Source organism: Polyodon spathula, chromosome 3 (genome assembly GCF_017654505.1).
Source record: "Polyodon spathula isolate WHYD16114869_AA chromosome 3, ASM1765450v1, whole genome shotgun sequence".
NCBI classification, from domain to species: Eukaryota; Metazoa; Chordata; class Actinopteri; order Acipenseriformes; family Polyodontidae; genus Polyodon; species Polyodon spathula.
In genome coordinates this window covers 47,866,068-47,885,646 of record NC_054536.1, presented here as the reverse complement: position 1 = coordinate 47,885,646, position 19,579 = coordinate 47,866,068, and the positions used below count along the sequence as shown (strand labels likewise).

At 39.2% G+C, this 19,579-nt stretch overlaps 1 protein-coding gene across 2 annotated transcripts in view; it reads left to right on the top strand.

Annotated features, from left to right (window-relative positions):
- Window positions 1-19,579, top strand: part of fam91a1 (family with sequence similarity 91 member A1) — a 96,088-nt gene that overhangs the window by 51,236 nt on the left and 25,273 nt on the right. For both annotated transcript variants that reach the window (XM_041245340.1, XM_041245339.1), the window contains exons 14-19: window positions 587-673; window positions 1,674-1,797; window positions 2,290-2,438; window positions 6,841-6,975; window positions 7,478-7,591; window positions 14,594-14,666. In XM_041245340.1, the coding sequence (XP_041101274.1) occupies window positions 587-673; window positions 1,674-1,797; window positions 2,290-2,438; window positions 6,841-6,975; window positions 7,478-7,591; window positions 14,594-14,666 (682 nt within the window). The remainder of the gene's footprint in view (window positions 1-586; window positions 674-1,673; window positions 1,798-2,289; window positions 2,439-6,840; window positions 6,976-7,477; window positions 7,592-14,593; window positions 14,667-19,579) is intronic.

The window sequence follows — 19,579 nt, the reverse complement described above, 5'->3', positions numbered from 1 at the left end:
ATTAAATGGATTTCATATGGGGTGTGTTGTGATTTGTGTTATGAACAAACCACATGATAACGTTTGGGTTTAGCAATCTATATACTCTGCCCATTTGAAATGGGAAAGATTTTAAACGTGATGTGATCATCATGTGCTATGACTAAAAATCATGATCAATAAATTAATCCAACATGATTTTTTTATATACAGTCTATATATATATATATATATATATATATATATATATATATATATATATATATATATATATAAAATCCCATATATAAAAAATCCCAAGAATAAAGAACGTTTGACAAAATGTTTTTTTTTTTTTTTTTTTTTTTTGTTGTTAAAATCATGTTTGTTGTTGTTATTCTTTTATCCAAAGCAACTTAAAGAGACTAAGGGGTGAACTATGCATCGCAACTGTTGCTGCAGAGTCGCTTACAATACAATACAACCTCAGTTTTACGTCTCATTTGAAGGACAGCACAAGTTAGTTTAGCGGCTCAGGGTCACACACAGTGAGTCAGTGGCTGGGATTGAACCTGGAATTTCCTCGTAACAAGCCCCTTTCTTTAACCATTGTCATTGTGTTATTCAGAATTTGAAAAGCCATGCTGTCACTATGTTTGAAGTGGGGAAACTCTCGGATGAATCGTTAGACAGTTTTCTGGTGGAACTTGAAAAGGTAAGGCATGTTGCATTATTTCTATATTTTGTATTTAAGAGGTTCCTCCATCTACAGATTTCAAAAACAAAATGTTTAAGGTACTGTTATTTATATTGAGTCATTGTGGATGGGTGTCAGTAAGCCTGATTCAAAATTAAATCTAATAATCCCACAGCATTAGTTATAATGCTAGTGTACAATGTAATGTGTAAGGAACCACCATTATGTTGTCCAACTGTATGAATATTCTGTATATAAAGTATAGTAAATAAGGCTATTTAGGACAAATTTGTTTTTAAAACATAATATTGTGTAGAGCTCCTTCTTTGATTCAAACAAAACCACCCACTTACATAACTATTGTATAGTTCTGCATGAAGGCTCATTTGGGTTGAAGGTAGCACAATGGTAAAAGTGCATAATTCTGAAACGAGTACGCTATAAAAGAAACATGCCAACAAAATCATTCTCAAATCGTCATTCGGACAATAGCAGCTTTGACAGGTATGAGAGGAGGAATGATTCAAAATGATTGGCATGAAAGTGCTGGAGAATTTTTGAGCAATTACTCTTAAGCAGATCATAAAATAAATACCTAAAACAAATAGATGCTTTTTGATATCTTGATTTCAGAAAATGATTTGGTACACATACCAATTCAGACCTAGAGTGGGTAAAGTATAAATTTTAATTAAGTGCAATTACTCTGCGTACTTAATTACGTAGTAAGATAATTATAAACCAGTCATTATTTCATCTTTAACAATGAAGAAGAGAAGATTAAAAATACAGAACTTACTATTGCCATCAAGTTCTGCAATACTTTCTAGTGAGGAGTTCTACGAAGTCACCTGTAATTTATTGAGAACATTTTGGGCAAGTGCTACCAAAAGAGAAATTGTTAGTTTGCCATTACTTCTTCCTTTTATATTCAATAACAATGTTTTATTTAGTATATATAAGTTATGTCCATCTCAGACTACAATGAGTAATACTAATGCAGATTTTGTTTTAAAAGGTCCAAAGCACAGCTGAAGGGGAAGCCCAAAGATATTTTGACCATGCACTCACACTCAGAAATACTATATTGTTTTTGCGCTATAATAAGGACTTGGCCCCAGACCTTGAACAGCCAAATAACGGTAATTTTCTGTTGTACAAAGACTGGTGCAGAAGTTGCTGTTTTTTTCTTTCTAGAAACAGGCTTGAAAACCATCTAAGGCAGAACACAAAACTAGGTTTTCTCTGTATGAAACACAGTTAAACCAACTACATTACACTGTAATTTGTTTTAAAGCCCCTTGCTTTGATATATTTGTACATTCTCTCACAGCCTGTTGTGTGTCACATTTTGCGGTACACATGTTCTAGTTTAAGAACTGTGGAATGGAAGAGTTTTTATTTATTTATTTTTATCCCCAAATAGACTGCTAATTTTTTTGTTCTTTTTTATTATATACTGTATCCTAACTGGTTTTAAATAAATCAATTAAGTTTTACGATGTAATGCATATTTATGAAATAATTTGTTTAGTGCTTTATTTTACAGTGTTAATAAGTGTGATGTGCTAGCTCCTTAGAAATACACAACCAGTGTCTGTTATTCACTATAAGTGCATATGATATGTTGTCAGGATTTCCTCTGGATCTGCTGCGCTGTGAGAGCCTGCTTGGCCTGGATCCTGCTACCTGTAGCAGAGTGTTGAACAAGAACTACAAACTACTAGTTTCCATGGCACCTCTCAGTAATGAAATACGTCCAATCAGCAGCTGCACACCTCAGGTAGATGGGTTTTATGATCTTAAGTTTCCATAAAAGATGTGCACAAAATATTTATTACAAATATACATTTTAGATTGCATCGTGGTTAAAGGGACATTTGTGAAATTGTTATATTGATTCTAAATCTCTGAGCTTTTTGTTTTAAAATAACCCTGATTTAAGCATTGAGAATAGCACTGTATAGTAATTACGGGTGTGCCGATACACCGCGATACTTTTGACGGTACGATTATTGATACAGTGACCTATATCGTTTATTTTAATTTATTTTTGTATATGCATATAAATTTGATATAACAATGTTTGTGCATTAATTCGTGTCAGCACTGATAACACTATGTAACACAATTTTTGTTCCTGGGTAGTAAGTGTTATTTCCTAATTGCTTATGCCTCAAAAGTATAGAAAATGGCTATTACTCCCTACAAACTTTGCTTTTGTGACCAGGACAGTGATATTTTGAAATTTACCTATTTCCAATGAGAAAACGGGCGAATTTGTGTCTTTTTGTTAACATAAAGTCAGAAAAAAACAACATATGAATCCAAATTAACATGTATTTATACTAAAGTAATACAAAAATGACTACAAAAGATTTAGAAGCGAGTAGTTTTTCGAGATTTACGATTATACTGTAAATCACTTTCACGAATCAGCCTCCAAATGTAGTCTCCCATCATGTTCTTGTTATACTGTCCTTGGTAGCAGCGTTCAAAGTCCAGTATATCCTGGTGGAAGCGCTCGCCTTTCTCCTCCGTGTACGCTGCCATGTTCTCCTTGAATTTATCAAGATGAGCATCAAGAATATGGACTTTGAGGGACATCCTACAGCCCATTGTGCCATAGTTCTTCACCAGAGTCTCAACCAGCTCCACATAGTTTTTGGCCTTGTGATTGCCCAGGAAGCCCCGAACCACTGCGACAAAGCTGTTCCAAGCCGCTTTCTCCTTACTAGTGAGCTTCTTGGGGAATTCATTGCAGTCCAGGATCTTCTTTATCTGTGGTCCGATGAAGACACCGGCTTTGACCTTTGCCTCAGACAGCTTAGGGAAGAAGTCTTGAAGGTACTTGAAGGCTGCCGACTCCTTATCTAGAGCGCTGACAAATAGTTTCATAAGGCCCAATTTGATGTGCAGTGGTGGCATCAGCACCTTCCGGGGGTCCACCAGTGGCTCCCACTTGACGTTGTTCCTGCACACGGAGGACTCGGTCCGCTGTGGCCAGTCCCACCTGTGGTAGTGCGCCTTGGTGTCCCTGCTGTCCCAAAGGTAAAGATAGCAGGGAAACCGCCTTGGAGACCCATCAGGAATGCCACCATTGCAGTCTCTTGATGCCATCTCAGAAAAATGCAGATATGTATCCACTTAGGCAGCTGGAACTAAACTGAACTGGTGGGCTTAAGGCCCCTGTATTTATACTACTATTACTGGAAAGTTCTAGAAAGTTCTAGAAGTTATTCCAAGTTTACTCAGCACTGAATCTATCTGAAATGTTCTGGAAAATAGGTCAATTTCGAAATATCACTATCCTGGTCACAAAAGCAAAGTTTGTGGGGAATAATAGCCATTTTCTGTACTTTTGAGGCATAAGTAATTAGGAAATAACAATTACTACCCAGGAACCAAAATAAATAAATAAATAATTGTTACACAGTGTAATATTATTTATTCGTATGTATCCTAGCAGCCTCACATACCAAATGTGTAGCTAAGGATGTTACGTCAAGCACACAGGAAGCTGAATGAAGGCGGGTTATTAATGTTCTTAATCATCTCATCTATGGGGGGGGGGGGGGGGGGGGGGACAGCGAAATTCATCCTGCTACAGGCTGTTTAAAATCTACAGTGTGGATTCATTTTGTTTTTAGCTGCGACAAGGACTTGCCTCAAGTTCTTGATAAGACTCAAGCTGTGTGTAAAATACGCAAGGCTTGAATCAAGTATTCAGGGAACACAACCAATCTGAGTTTTCACTTAAAACGACACCATCAGTGACGGCACACCATCATCATCACCATCGCAGTTACAGACGACAACAGCAATGGAAGTGTGAGCAATCGTTATGCTCAACCTACACTAGGAAACTTTAGTTATTCAAAATTATCTGCAATATCAGGGCAAGCTAAAAATATAACCCAGTACATAGTGCATTTTATTGGCAAGGATTTACATCCCTTTTGAAGAATGATAAATACTTTAGGCCAAGGTACACTGTTCCTACCCGTCGTTATATTACTGAAAGTGCTGTTCCTGATTTATACCAGCATGTTAAACGACAGATCATACAAGACCTTTCTAGGGCAGAGAGGGTAGCGTGCACATCTGATAGCTGGACCTCACGAGCAACAGAATCATACGTGACAATTACCTGTTATCACATATCCGCAGACTGGACACGGGTCTTGAAGTCAGCCATTGAAGAATGGAGCGTTGCAGACAAGAACCCTGCAATAGTGACTGATAATGCCTCCAATATGGTTATTGCTGCTCGTGAAGCTATTATGACACATATCAAGTGTTTTGCTCTGTTTGGCGTCTCGGCGTGCACGAAGAATACCTCTAGTTCACTTGCTGGGTAGTTAACCGAATTGTAAATTTCCTCAGTCTAAGCATGACAGCAAGTAACACGCTGAACGAGAAGCACAAAGTGTTTGCCCTAGCAGAACACAAGCTGAAAACCGATGTTACCAGGTGGAACAGTGCCTTTTGATATTGGTGAAAGGTTTTTAGAGCAGAAACCAGCTCTATATGCCACATTGCTCTCAAAAGAAATTTGAAAAAGATATCAGCACACTGAGCGAAACAGACATAACCTGCGCAGAAGACTTTATCAAAGTGCTGAAAACAATGAAGATTGCCACCAATCTGATGTGCGAGGAGAAAATCCCCACTGTGTCAATTGTGGCCCCGCTCCTACAGAATGCAGAGCTGCGATGATGACTCGCCGATTGATAGAGATTAAAGCCACAATAGCACAAGACCTTTAAAAGAGGTATTTGAATGTGGGACACACTCTGCGTGTTGCTTCAGCCCTTGATCCTCGCTCCTCTCAATCTGAGAACGTAAACATCTATGCAAAAGTGACCACTGAAGCGGCAGAACTGTGGGAGTCTCAGAACCAGTTAGGTACGTAACTCAGAGCTTACATGTAAATATTTTTGTATATAGTAGTACTGTACTATGTAACAATCTTAAAAAAAAAAATGCAATACACATTGGTAAAATATCATACATAGAAAAGTATTAGTAAATATTCAAAATATTTTTTTGTTTATATATTTTATTTAGTATTATTTTACCATGTATTTATTGTGTATGAATACCTTTTAAAGATTAAAAAAAGCTTTATGTGTATAGTTTTAAAGTTATAATTATTTATATTCAGTTTAATGCATTTTTTGAACAAATGCTGCTTCACTCTTTAAATATTATTTGTTTGTTATAATACTTAACAAAAAGTAAAGAATAATAAAGTTGCCTGAAAGCAACATTTTGAAAAATGTGGTTAATAGGTTGATATTCATAAAACTATTCTGTATTTAATATTTTAATAAAATAACTTCTTTAAAATAGCTAATGAGTTTGAACTCTCAATGATTTTACTATGTGTGTGGCTCAGAACTTGAGCTCAGCCAGCCTGGAGAAGCCCACTTTGCAAAGCAAGAAGAGCCTTCCCTGGGCTTACCTCCAAACCCAAATGAACCTGATAATGCAGATCCTGATGAAGAGCATGCCCTGGACTTACCTGTAAACCCACACGAACCTGATAATGCAGGTCCTGATGAAGAGCATGCCCTGGACTTACCTGTAAACCCACACGAACCTGATAATGCAGATCCCGATGAACTGCAAAAATAAAGGCCAGCAGAAGATTCTGTTTCTGCTTCTTGTGCACTTTCAGTCGTGGATTCCCCTGACGACCTAAGCCGATTGTGCACCACCCCCTAGGAACTCCCGGTCACGGTTGGCTGTGACATAGCCTGGACTCGAACCTGCGATCCCCAGACTATAGGGCACATTCTGCACTCCACGTGGATCGCTTTTACTGGTTGTGCCACTCGGGAGCCCCATTTGTATTCTTTTTAAAGAAATATATTTTAAAGAATAAACATGAAACAGCAAAGCAGGCTGTGAAGCTTTTTTGACCATTGTTATTTTTGTTAACACTTGCACAAACAAATGGGACAATAGCCTGTATCGTGATACGTATCGTATCATGACTATTGTATTGTGAAGACACTGCTGATGCCCAGCCCTAATAGTAATCATGAAAACAGGGTTTACACAGCTATGTCCCTTCAGAACTTTTCATTCTCTTAATTTGATCAAAATGAATCAAGGGAGCCCTCCAAAGCAAAAAAAAAAGAAAAAAAATACAGGATCACTTGTTTTATGTTTTGCAGCATATTGGACCAGCTATTCCAGAAGTCAGTTCAATCTGGTTTAAACTGTATCTGTACCATGTGTCTGGACAAGGACCACCTTCACTGTTGCTGTCAAAGGGATCAAGGCTTCGGAAACTTCCAGACATCTTTAAGGTATTTCAGATTGTTTTTTTTCTATGTATGCCCAAAGATATACCATTTGAGAAGCTCAATGGTAAATAAGCGATTTACATTTTGTAAAACCATTTTTATTTTAAAATACAATCCAAGTAATGCAAACCTGATTTAAATGTTAAGATTACACCAAAGCCTGGTTGGTACCAAACATATATTGTGGAAAAAATCTTAGCAGTTCTATCAAAAGTCATTTCCATAATCAGAGGCACAAAAATTGTAAAAGTAAAGCAACCAAGTGTCTACTCGCAGACTGCTTTCTCCGCTCTGGCTTGAGCTGGAATGCAGTTTAGACTAAACTGACAACTGTGCAGCTGCTGTCCATCTACATGCTGTATTTAATTAATTCTACAAACTTCAGTTTGTGAGTTCACTAGAATGAACCATGATAAAGCATTGTAAATATGAAAAAAATGATTTAATGTTTGACAATATGCACTTCAGTACAGAAATGTGGTCATTTTCTTTTTACTTGTTTAAGGATTATGATCGACTGCTGATTACGTCATGGGGTCATGACCCTGGTGTGGTTCCCACATCCAATGTGCTAACCATGCTAAATGATGCCTTGACCCATTCAGCTGTATTGATACAAGTAAGTACCTGCACAAGAGACACTGTGTATTATTATACACCAGGGTCTCTCTGAAACGAGGCACAGCAGCACAAAGAAAAAAAAAAAAACATAGTGTGCTTTAACCAGCGTTTCTCAAACTGGGGGTCCCGACTGTTGAGTTACCACTATTGTGGCAGAAAAAAACTGCCTAAACATTTTGGAAAGTAACCGAAAACAATAATTTCATCCTACTTCATTATGATTTTGTGGCCATCTTCAGGATGACAACATCATTATAAAATAATAACAACATTTTTCTGGTTTAGATGTTACATTTTTTTCTGTAGTTTATATCAGTGCTACAAAAATCCTGTGCCAGGGGCACGACTGACTTGTCGGCACATTTGTTTGTTTTTTGTGCCTGGCCAGGCACATCGATTTTTCTTGACTTGTTACTTCACTTGAATGGCGTGGTTTGCTTACCTCACTCCACAAACAAGTGTACAGTGGCGGTTAAATTAAATGAGAATACAGAATGCAAAGAGTTGAATTTGTAGAGTATACAATTTGAAGTACTGAGCCATGTAGTTAGTTCCTATTCAATTCCAAGACGCCTAACAACAGTACTTTAGGATATGCCTGCCACATGTTGGAGCTGCCTGTAGGCCCCTCCGGGTAGTGATTGAGTCTGTGTGAAAGAGAGAGACGTGTGATTCCTCCATTGGGACCGTTCTGTTCCGCACCCGCTGTTGCGTCGACGCCGCTGGATTGACTCGGCCCGCCCACTCGGTGTGCGCAGCCCAAAAAAGACTTCTACCCTTTCCATACGAGCTGAGCCCTCAAGGTATGGCTAGTTTTGTCGAGCTGTCGGAACCGTGAAACTCTGGCCTCGCAAGATATCTGGTACTGGGACGTACTAGATTGGGGGTGGGATTAACTCGTACTGTCCAAAACAGTAAAGTCTACCAAAAGATTTCACAGAAATGGAGAAATATGGGACTAAACCACAGGACGAAAGTGATGTGAAAAAATAAAAAAATTGAACAGGATTAAAATAAATAAATAATGATCAGAACAACAAAGGGGGTCAGGCCATTAAACAACGTAAATATTTTGATTTTAATGGATGAAGTAACTTAACAAAATAGATGGTGAGTAAGTAGAGTCAAGAAAATGCACAGAGTCCTTTTCTTCAATCAGTTGCCAGGTTTATTGAAATATGCAGGGAGTCTGGTCCCAGGTACAGGACAAACAGAATACTCAACATTACAATGTTTGCATGACATTAAATACCCTTCTGTATAGATGGTCCACCTCCCCTTTCTCTGACACTTAACCAATGGTCAAGGTAATTTAATTTATTGTGTGAGTGTGTGTGTGTGTGTGTGTGTGTAGTCTAGTGCAACAACCTCTGAACTCAGTGCATTCTTCACACTCCTGGAGACAAAAGGTCCATACATCTGCCTTTTGTTATCTTCTTGCGACCCCCTTTGATCCTAGTGGCATTATCTCTTTCGATCTCTCTGAAGTCTTTAGAGCCTGTTCCCTTCTAGTCCACAGCATTGTTATCTCGTTAGTTTGCAGTCAGTGCTGGGCAAGAAACTTGTAGACGCAATGTCTCTATCAATTGTAAGCAGTACATGCAATTTGAACCAAACAGTCTGCTATCTGCAATATTAGTCTCTTTTCAGAAAAGAACACCAGTATAGCTCTGCCAGTCCACATGCGTAGCAAACTGTTAATCAATTCTCAATCCATGTTTTCCAACAATGGACATCACAGACCTGCGCCGATATGTTGAATTTGGCGACTTGTCTTGTTGAATCGATGTGCAGTCCCACACAATATGAAGCTGAGTTTACATATTAAAATATTCTTTAAGCTTTGCCACTTCCTTTTAAATTGTTTAACGCTGACAGGTATCATTTAAAACACAAAAAAATAACTTAATGTGTTAACTGCAAGATCTGCTGTTTGTAGTCCGTATATTTTTTCTAATGGTTCCTTTATAAACCAGTCCTTAACAGAAAAAAAAAATAAAAAATGAAGGTACATATGTTGGAAATGTGCAAAGTATCTGAAAATCACATTCAATGTGGTAATTTAAAAAAAAAAACAATGTATTAACATTGCATAAAAACAAGTTGTAAAGAAAAATATCCTTAAATATGTTAATCGGTGCTTAGCTCCGTCACATCGAGATGTCGAAATTCCACCTTTGCACGTCCTGTGGAGGGATGCTTCTCCCCACAGGACAAACTCCTCCTCCTGTCAGGTGCCTTGGTATGCAACACGCCTCCTCCGCCTTAGGGGATGAGACGTTCTGCACAATCTGCACGGTGTCCTAACCAAGGGCCTTGCACAGGAGGCTCACAGAGTTCACTGGTGTGGCTTCCTCAGTCATCTGCCTTCGAGCTTACTCCATATGTGCCCGATTCAAGAATGGCTTAATGCCTTCCGGCTACTTCCCAAACGAGTCTCATGTATGCTGGGAAGCCCTGCACTGGTAGAGGCAAGCCTCTCACCTGTGCGAAGGTGTAAGAATGTAAGTGATCCACAGCTGTCTGGTAGTTACGGCAGACGCATCCAACTCTGGTGGGGTGTGGTCTGGGCAGGCAGAGGAGTCTGGAACTGCTAGCGGTTCATCTCACTTTCCAGCATTTCCTTCCAGTGCTCCATGTCTGTAGTAGCATGTGTAAACCGCCAGGGAGGACTTTGGTCCCTGGGGTTGCACCGCATAGCCTTTTGGCTATTGACCTAGGAAAAAAGGAACCTGCTATTCCTCTGGGCTGTTCATCTCCCTGGAGAGGTGAACTGGGCAGCGGACCTCCTCTCAAGGGAGTGTTCTCACCCGTCAGAGTGGCGACCCCACCCTCATGTGGTAGAGTGCATTTGCCAAAGTTTCAGGAAGGCCAGAGTCAATCTCTTTGCCACGGCAGAAACGACTTACTGCCCCCTATGGTACTCCCTCCACCACTGCGGCAGTCCACTAGGCATCAATGCCCTAGCCCACAAGTGGCCCAGGATGCTCTTGTATGCATTCCTGCCAATACCGCTGGCCCAGGAGAAATTGGTTTTCAAACCTTTGCCAGCTGGTTAAAGGCCAGCCCTGGGAGATCCCACTAAGCATGGATCTTGTCAGTCAGTTGAAATGCGCTCTCTGCAGAACTGGACAGACTCCAACTGTGGGTCTGGCCCCTGAACGGGATTGTCTGTCTACTTTAGGGCTCTCAGACACAGTTGGCAGTACACTGCAGAATGCTGGGGCCCCCTCCACAAGGTCTTTGTACACCTATAAGTGGAGGTATTTTCAAAATTGGTATATGGCCAGAGGTCATGACCCCATCTATTGCCCTTTGGCAGTCATTTTACAGTTTCTGCAAGACTTGCTGGAGGAGTGTAGATCCCCTCTATACTGAAAGTGTACCTAGCAGCCATATCTGCATATAACGTCCCCATTGGTTCAGTGTCCTCAGGCACTCATTTCCTGGCGACACATTTTCTGAAGGGCACTCGGCAGTTACGTCCTCCTAGAAAGGACGTCCTCCCCGAGTCTAGACTTGGTATTGGAGGCTGTCACTATGGCCCTGTGTGAGCCTATACATTCCGTAGTGCTGAAATATATCTCTCTATGAAGACAGACTCTTTCTTTTTAGCCATCACCTCCTCTGTGCGGGATAGTGAGCTATAGTCTCTGTCAGTGCACACTGCCTGCATGCGTATTTGGGATGATGGAAACAGGGTATCATTATGTACGAACCCCGTTTTCCTCCCTAAGGTGGTTACGGCTTTCCACTTAAACTAATCGATGGAATTAGAGGCTATCCACCCCCCTCCTTTTTCTTGAGAGGAGGATCAGAGATTGAATTCCCTCTGCCTGGTTTTAGGCATTGAGAGGTTATGTGTGTAGCATCAAGGTGGGTCATAATATCATTCTGTGTATGAAAGTAACATCATTGAAATATACAGAGGAAGATTTTAAGCCATTCTCTGTGTCTACTTGATTTCTGGTCACAAACTCCCCGACTGACAATGAATGCTTTTAAAAAGAGTCGGAAACTAAATACTGGAGAAATGGCTTATCTTCACGATCGCTGAATGACTCCTTTGGTGCCTCAAGCCAGACAGTTCTGGGTGCTTTGATACCTTAGACAGGAACCAGTCAATCACATAAATCCAGCCGACAGGGGGTGGAACAGTGGACCATTTAAGAACAGGGGCCGCATCGGAACGAGAACAACCAATGGGAAATACTCCGCATGGACTCAGGCACTGCCCAAAATAACCAAACTATCCAATCATAGGGGTAAAGAGAAGATTACAAAAGTATGCGCGCAACACTCAAATGTGGCTCCCGACACGAAATCCAAGGTTCTGATACACAAACAGGTCTATAAACTGTAACAATCTGGAGATCCAGCCTGCAACCAACTGGAACAGAAATACCGTTTTCAAACACTCTAATACAAGATAACTATTCTACTCTTTTCCTTGGTGTCGGAGTCCGTCGTGTAAGATCTGAAATCCTAAAAATACTTGTAATCAAATCTCTGACTTAGCCCCGATTTGATCACAGGAGAAAGAGTTGGATGAACATTTGAAGTCGACATAAATGTACTTATTAAATTTATTGAGCTAGCAGTGCTGGAGTTTGCGATGGAATATGCCAGACATAACTGGACGAAGAATGCACATATTGGTGGAGGAAGTGCTGTTTCAGTGGCATACCTTAATAATTAACGATTCTTGTTCTTTGCAAAGACATTTGTTTCGTACCCTAAAGTGAAGACGAAACGCAAGGAAGGCAGACCCCGGAACCTGGACCTGTCCTTGCCAGCAGGAGAGCCTTTGCATCTGTGTTGTTGAAGACACAGATCAGCTGGAGTAGCAAATGTCTGATAAGTATTCAACAAGTACTGTTTTAGTCATCTTAGGAACTCGAGAATAAGCAGACCTTAAAGTAAAATGAACGCTTTGTTTTAGGTAGAATGTAAAAAAAAGTATTATTGCTTTCAATTCACAGTTAATGAACACTGTAGTATTTGTTTGTATGTGATTTATACAAATTGATGTGTGTTTTGTAAGGCAATTATTATCATTCTGCATTTAAGCTAGAATCCAAATTTAGCTCTCCTGGTAATAGATAATAAGAGTGTGAATTGCCTTGATAATCAAAACAGATATGAGACTGATTTTAACAATGCTTTGATTATCAGATATTAATGAAAGTAAATATTTGTGTACTAACGATACTTCTGTTAAGACAAACTGTTGTCTTAAATAGCTGTCAGGAATGCAGTTGTAACCTTTAAGGGAATCTCCCATAGTTTGTTTTGGATTGCTAATCAACCAGCAGGAGTGGGGTGTTGTTTTAAACTTTCTTTTCTGTACTGTTTAGTTTAGTTAATTCTTCCTTTATTATTTTAGTTTAGTTGTTGAACCTTTAATTTTTCCTTTATTTACTTTTATTTCTAATAAAACTTTTCCTTTGTATTCACTAGAAACGTTGTCTAGTCTGATTATTTTGATCAAGGTAGGTTCTACATGACTTGAATTCAAATAAGTTATTTTATTGTTACAACTTAAACTAGTCCAAATACAAATATAACTTACACACTACTTGTGGCTAGGACGAGAGAGCTGTGTCAGTCTGACCAGCTCTTCGTCTGTCACGGTGAAAGGACCCTGCGTCAAGTCCACTCGAAGCAGTGACTGCCCCACTGGATTGTGGACAGTCTCGACTGCATATACCAATGTCGGTCTACCTCCACCTGTGAGGGTGGCTGCGCACTCTACCAGAGGAGTGGCTACATCATGGGCCCTCTTTAGAGGAGTCATTGACGGATATATGTACTGCGGCTAGCTGGGCTATTCTGCATACATTCACAAGGTTCTACCGACTTAGCATGATAGGTACTCTATGCCTTTGTTGGGCACAAGGGTCCTTGAGGTTGCACTTTGTTATCACTAACATTAGTTTGGAGGTAGCTAGACGTCCCTTGTCTGCTGTCTCCGCTCACGCTCCCTCGTGACAGCTTTGATGTACTTTCCCAGAAGTACTGTTCGTTGGTCGTCTTTGAATTGAAAGGGAACGTTAGGTTACTGATGTATCCCCAGTTCCCTGAAAGAGAAAATGACCAACAAACCTTGCGAAGTTGCATCATTTGCATTCGTCCTTATTGTAAGCACATTCAGTGGCTCTCAAGAGTGTTCACCCCCCTTGGACTTTTCCACATTTTATTGTGTTACAACATGGAATCAAAATTGATTTAATTAGGAGTTTTTGCCACTGATCAACACAAAAAAGTCCATAATGTCAAAGTGAAAAATAAAATCTACAAACTGTTCTAAATTAATTACAAATACAAAACAGAAAAATAATTGATCTCTGCTTTAGCTTTTACTGTTGAGTCAAAAACTAAACTCCAGCCCTGACTAACAAAAAATGAGCATACGTAAAATAAACTCTATCATTGATTGGTACTGAAATTGAGGCAGGAAATCTAACCTTAGTTAAGAAGTTCCTTTCTGTTTTTAAGTAATGTCTTGTTCCCTTCAAACATGTTAAAGGAGAGATTCTGAAATAACAATAGGTTCATCAAAACCATGAAACTTGAGCAAATATACCATCCCAACTTTTAACACCCAAAGAAAAAAACTGCTGCTGGGGGTGGGGGGGTAGCACGCAAATATAATCGCCTGCCCTCGGTGTTAAAATGCCTAGTTACAGCTCTGTAAATATTGATACGAAAATGACATCTCACAAACATCTAAGTATGGTTTAAATAGCAGTTGGCCATTCCTGCCTGTTTTATGATTTATTTTTAAGTTTATCTGAAAACATTTTGCTAAAATTGGGTATCCGTAATTAAAGTAAAATAAAATATAGCAAATGTAATTGTATTCCGAGATAGTCAACTTGTTCTAATAACAATTAACCTAATTTGCATATTTTAAAAGATATAATTGGTGATACAATATTTGCATGGTCACCTCCTTTTTCATCAGTGTTTAACATGTTACTGAATTGTTTGCCTACAGGGCCACGGTATCCATGGCAATGGAGAAACTGTACATGTGCCATTCCCATTTGATGAAGAAGAGCTAAAAGGAGGTAGATATCTAAATATATTTTAATCCACTGAAAGACTCAACACAAAAGGCAACAGTATTTGTTTTCTGTGGCCGTTTCTCAGCACCTCAAGTTTGGTGTGATATGACATCATATGAAGAGACACTCTAAAGGCTACTTTTTTCTTGAGCGTTATCCATATAGGGTTAAAAACACACAGAACTCAGACTTTCATGTCTGTGGTTTGCAATATACAGTATGCATGGAACAGTTGTCACAGGCCAGGGTTAGAGCAGGTGCAACCAGCCTAGACAAACTTTGGACTCTCAAAGAAAGTTTTTAGTATGTTTTATTTGTGTCTTTTAAAAGCACAATTTAGCAACACAGCTTTATGGTTTAAACATGTTCTTGGTTCATTTTGTTCCTTTATTTCCCCTCTTTTTAACTTGAAAGTATGACAGAGATGGAGGTTCCCTTTCCTCTAGAGCAGAGTTTCCTAACTGTTGTTCCACAGCATTTTCAATAATTCCTGTTCATGTTCATAAAACTGTTGCCGAAGTAATGACAGATTTGAGAGTATTGTTGTGCAACCTGTTAATGCAAACCACAGCTGAATACACGCCACCAAGCAGTGTTTTTTTTATATAACAGAATCACAAAACACTCGCATCATGGCAACTCAGCTCAGGTTTCTGTGGATACATGCAAAACATAATACCATTGTGCATTTGCGATAATTCAATTGAGGAGAAAATTGGGGATAAAGTACTGTATTCGCTGAAGTAAAAGTCTACCTTGTGTAAAAGTCGAGCCCCCCCATTGTGATTTTATATATATATATATATATATATATATATATATATATATATATATATATATATATATATATAAAGTCAGAACAGCTGGGTTCAGGTAGGCAGAAGCAGGGAAAAAAAGAAACTTCGTCAAACACAACCACCAGAAATCAAAACAACCAACAGATTTGAGTCACTTAAAAATTCTGATGAGCAAAACCAACAACAAGAGAATGAAAGGAACAACATCCAGGACCCCATTGACAGTGGTGACCAGACAGCAAAAAGAAGGGCAGTCATGATTGTTGGGGACTCCATATTGAGAAACACAGCAAGTTCAGTTCGCAGTTTGGACCCCCTTACTACAACAGTGTGCTGCCTTCCAGGAGCCTCTGTCAAGCACATCACTGAGAACGTGGACAGGCTCCTAGAACGAACAGGAGATGATCCGGTAGTAGTCGTCCACATCGGTACAAACAACATTGGATGAAACAGACCAAAATCCCTGCAAAACAAATTCAGAGAGCTAGGAAGGAAATTAAAAGAGAAAACCAAAACTGTGGTATTTTCTGGTATACTACCGGCACCTTGCAAAGGACCATATGGACAGCTGGAAATAATTAATCAAAACGCATGGCTGAAGACGTGGTGCACACGGGAAGGCTTCGCTTATCTTGATCATTGGATCACATTCTACAACGAGGACTATCTGTATAGACGGGACGGACTGCATTTAAATAACAAGGGAACCAGTCTACTTGGAGAAAAGATCCTCGAACAGGTTCAGAAGCATTTAAACTAGAAAGGAAGGGGGGAGAAATCAACAAAAAAACAAGGGAGACCGCATCAAAACAAGGACAACAACTCAGGTAAGACAACCATTAAATGTATTTATCTAAATGCTAGAAGTATCAGAAACAAAATTCTAGAACTTGAAGCTACTGCACTAACAAGTAACTATGATGTGATAGGTTACTGAAACTTGGTTGTCTGAGAGTGATGGGGACGAATATAATATTTGTGGGTATACACTGTATAGGAAAGACAGGCAGGACAGAAGAGGAGGAGGGGTTGCACTATACATAAGAAACAGTCTTGAAGCCCAGGTGTTAAACCTGGACAAAGAAAACAAAGCCGAATCAATATGGGTCAGAATAACGGACAAAAATTCAAAGGGCATAATAATAGGAGCATGCTGTAGACCGCCAGATTCAGACGGTGAGCAAAATAATCTGTTATACAATGACATTAGAAATGCATGTAGCAAAGGAGAAGCCATACTAATGGGGGATTTCATCTTCCCCCATATAAAATGGGAAAACCCGGTAGGTAGCACGACGGATGAAATTGAAATGGTGGAAATGACAAATGACTGCTTCCTAACACAATTTGGAAGTTGACTGGAGTAAAATAGAGAAAACATCCACAGAAAAAGGATGGTTGTTCTTCAAAAATGTAGTACTAGAGGCACAAAACAATTACTTCCCTAAAGTAGACAAATCTAAATGTGAAACTAAATTGCCAAAATGGTTTAATAGATCAATTAAAAAAAATATTCTGCGAAAAAAGGCACTTTACAGAGCATTAAAAAAGGACCAAAAAGAAAGTACGCAGAAAGAGTACACGGAACTGCAAACGCAAGTCAAAAAGGAAGTTAGAAAGGCCAAGAGAGAAATAGAAATGAACATTGCTAAGGGGGCTAAAACCAATTCCAAAATGTTTTTCCAATATTACAACAGCAAGAGAACATTCAAAGAGGAGGTTACATGTCTAAGAGATACAAATGGCAAAATCGTAGATGAAGAAAAAAAATAGCAAATATATTAAATGATTACTTTTCACAAGTTTTTACAAAGGAAGATACGGACAACATGCCCCACATGTCATCCAGTTCCTATCCAGTTTTAAATAACTTTAGCATAACCGAGGCAGAAGTGTTAAAGGGACTAGGAGCTCTTAAAATAAACAAATCCCCTGGGCCGGATGAGATCCTCCCAATAGTACTCAAAGAAATGAAAGAAGTAATTTACAAACCGCTAACCAAGATCATGCAGCAGTCTCCTGACACAGGGGTGGTACCGACAGACTGGAAAATTGCAAACGTAATACCGATCCACAAAAAGGGAAACAAAACTGAACCAGGTAACTACAGACCAGTAAGCCTGACTTCTATTATATGCAAACTTATGGAAACTATAATAAGATCCAAAATGGAAAATTACCTATATGGTAACAGGGTCCTGGGAGACAGTCAACATGGTTTTAGGAAAGGGAGATCGTGTCTAACTAACTTGCTTGATTTTTTTGAGGATGCAACATCCATAATGGATAATTGCAAAGCATATGACATGGTTTATTTAGATTTCCAGAAAGCTTTTGACAAAGTCCCGCACAAAAGATTAATTCTCAAACTGAGCGCAGTAGGGATTCAAGGAAACACATGTACATGGATTAGTGAGTGGTTAACATGTAGAAAACAGAAAGTACTGATTAGAGGAAAAACCTCAGAATAGAGTGTGGTAACCAGTGGTGTACCACAGGGATCAGTATTAGGTCCTCTGCTATTCCTAATCTACATTAATGATTTAGATTCTGGTATAGTAAGCAAACTTGTTAAATTTGCAGATGACACAAAAGTAGGAGGAGTGGCAAACACTGTTGCAGCAGCAAAGGTCATTCAAAATGATCTAGACAAGATTCAGAACTGGGCAGACACATGGCAAATGACATTTAATAGAGAAAAGTGTAAGGTACTGCACGCAGGAAATAAAAATGTGCATTATAAATATCATATGGGAGATACTGAAATTGGAGAAGGAATCTATGAAAAAGACTCAGAAATGTCTTCATCTAGACAATGTGGGGAAGCTATAAAAAAGGCTAACAAGATGCTCGAATACATTGTGAAAAGTGTTGAATTTAAATCAAGGAAAGTAATGTTAAAACTGTACAATGCACTAGTAAGACCTCATCTTGAATATTGTGTTCAGTTCTGGTCACCTCGCTATAAAAAAGATATTGCTGCTCTAGAAAGAGTGCAAAGAAGAGTGACCAGAATTATTCCAGGCTTAAAAGGCATATCATATGCAGACAGGCTAAAAGAATTGAATCTGTTCAGTCTTGAACAAAGAAGACTACATGGTGACCTACTTCAAGCATTAAAAATTCTAAAAGGTATTGACAGTGTCGACCCAAGGGACTTTTTCGACCTGAAAAAAGAAACAAGGACCAGGGGTCATAAATGGAGATTAGACAAAGGGGCATTCAGAACAGAAAATAGGAGGCACTTTTTTACACAGAGAATTGTGAGGGTCTGGAATCAACTCCCCAGTAATGTTGTTGAAGCTGACACCCTGGGATCCATCAAGAAGCTGCTTGATGAGATTCTGGGATCAATAAGCTACTAACAACCAAACAAGCAAGATGGGCCGAATGGCTTCCTGTCGTTTGTAAACTTTCTTATGTTCTTATATATCGTTGCCTATAGAAGTCTATTCCCCCTTTCAAAATTTTCACCTTTTGTTGCCTTATAGCCTGGAATTAAAATGCGTTATATTTTTTCATTTATCTACACATCCTACCCCACAACTTCCAAGTGAAACAAATATTCTAGAAATTAGTAGAAAATTAATTCAAAATAAAAACTGAAATAGCTTGTTTGGATAAGTGTCCACCCCTCTTGTAATAGCAATCCTAAATTAGCTCAGGTTTAACCAGTCGCCTTCAAAAGCACACACCAAGTTAAGTGGCCTCCACTTGTGTTAAATTGTAGTGATTCACATGATTTCAGGATAAATTCAGCAGTTTTTGTAGGTTCCCTCTGCTGGGTAGTGCATTTCAAAGCAAAGACATGAGCACCAAGGCACTTTCAAAAGAACTCCGGGACAAAGTTGTTGAAAGGCACAGATCGGGGGATGGATATTAAAACATATCAATGGCCCTGAATATCACTTGGAGTACTGTCAAGACAAGTATTAAGAAGTGGAAGGTGAATGGCACCACCAAGACCCTGTCTAGATCAGCCATCCCTCCAAACTGGATGACCGAGCAAGGAGGAGGCTGATCAGAGAGGCTACCAAGAAGCCAATGGCAACTTTGCAAGAGCTGCAGGCTTTTATGGCCAAGACTGGTCAAAGTGTGCATGTGACAACAATATCCCAA